Source organism: Lepidothrix coronata, unplaced genomic scaffold, assembly GCF_001604755.1.
Source record: "Lepidothrix coronata isolate B3197 unplaced genomic scaffold, Lepidothrix_coronata-1.0 Scaffold291, whole genome shotgun sequence".
Lineage (NCBI taxonomy): Eukaryota > Metazoa > Chordata > Aves > Passeriformes > Pipridae > Lepidothrix > Lepidothrix coronata.
In genome coordinates, this window is record NW_016690471.1 from 627,794 (window position 1) to 629,483 (window position 1,690).

Sequence of the window (1,690 nt, forward strand, 5' to 3'; positions counted from 1 at the left end):
CTTTTTTCCTCGGGCTTTTCCTTTGTTTTAGCCAATTCTCACCTCGGGTGCTCCCGGGGGGCAGTTCACACCTTGAGCGGGCACAGGGGTTGGTGGGGGTTTCCCCTGGCTGAAAGTGGGGGATTTGCTGGTTTTCACCCCGTTTTTTTCCGCTCTCCCCACCCCAGACCTGAGCTCCCTGACCATCCCGTGCGAGGAGGAGGAGGAGGAGGAGGAGGAGGAAGAGCTCTACAACGACGTGGACAGCTCTGACTCCATGAACACCTCCCACAACACCACCCTGACCCAGGAGGAGCCCCACCTGGAGCTGGAAGGGGAGGACATCTACGAGGTCCTGCCAGGTGAGAACCCAAAATCCAAACCATCCTTTTCCTCTTCTCCCCCGACCCAAAATCTAAACCATCCTTTTCCTCCTCTCCCCCTGACCCAAAATCCAAACCATCCTTTTCCTCTTCTCCCCCTGACCCAAAATCCAAACCATCCCTTTCCTCCTCTCCCCCTGACCCCAAATCCAAACCATCCCTTTCCTCTTCTCCCCCTGAACGAGGGAGGAAACCTCGGCCACGCCACACGCTGATGGGAATGAACATCTCACGGCCCCAAAACCCGAAGGTTTCACCCCATTTCTTTGCTCAGGCTGGACCCCAAGAACAAACCCTCCCTGTTCTGGGGGGGTTCTGATCAGTAAATTCGGGTGAAGCAGCTTTTAGAGGTTTTGCTCCCTCTCAGCTCGAGTCAGATTGAGTTTGGTGAGAGTGGGATCTCTGGGCTGTGTTACCTGGAAAATCAGAGCTGAGCTGATGGAAATGCTCCCTCCTGGGCATGGCAGGCAGGGCTGTAACACAATTACTGCCCTGCCACCAGATGATAAAATAACTGCATTAAAGACAAGCTGGTGCCCTCTCACGAGGGCTGGACAGACCCCACAGGCTCAGAGGGTGACAGGCCTGCAACGTTTCTGGCTCTGCCAACAGGAATCAGGGGGTGACACAGCCCAGGGCTCGGCCAGCAGGTCACCTGAGCCTCTTCTGCCTCTGCCCTGAGGGGATAAACCCCACCCTGAGAGCGTCCAGCAGTGTCTGAGTTCAGGGATGGGGAAAAAAAGAGGTCCTTGTTTCTTCTTCCTTATTGCAGAACTTTCTGTCTGTGGTGGTCCTTAAAAAGCACCAGGAGGTTTTATTGTGCCCGAGACCTTCACCTTGGAATTGCTGCCAAGGGGGAAGCAATGGCTTGTGGCATCCAGCCAGTGCTGGGAGCAGAGCTGGAGCTCCAGGACACACCCTCAGCCTGTGTCCATCTTCCCTTCCTCCCCTTCCCTTCCTCCCCTTCCCTTCCTCACCTTCCCTTCCTTCCCTTCCTCTTCCCTTCCTCTTCCCTTCCTCTTCCCTTCCTCTTCCCTTCCTCTTCCCTTCCTCTTCCCTTCCTCTCCTCTCATCCTCAGCTCTTTGGGCCCCCCTTCCCTCAGGAGCACCCTCAGCAGTCCCTGGGCTCAGCAGGAGCCTTGGGGTGCTCCCAGGATGGTGTTTGGGGGTGCTTCCAGCACCAGGCTGGAAGCTTGGGCTTCCAGCATTCCTTGCTGCCTTGGCTGAGTGTTTCCAGCATTCCTGGCTTCCTTGATTGAGGTTTTCCAGCATTCCTGGCTGCCTTGGCCAAGGCTTTCCAGCATTCCTGGCTTTCCAGCATTCCTGGC

At 56.2% G+C, this 1,690-nt stretch overlaps 1 protein-coding gene across 1 annotated transcript in view; it reads left to right on the plus strand.

Annotated features, from left to right (window-relative positions):
• SKAP1 (src kinase associated phosphoprotein 1) overlaps positions 1–1,690 on the plus strand; it is a 153,883-nt gene that overhangs the window by 124,582 nt on the left and 27,611 nt on the right. Inside the window, exon 9 of the mRNA XM_017837092.1 lies at positions 168–341. Within this exon, the coding sequence (XP_017692581.1) occupies positions 168–341 (174 nt within the window). The remainder of the gene's footprint in view (positions 1–167; positions 342–1,690) is intronic.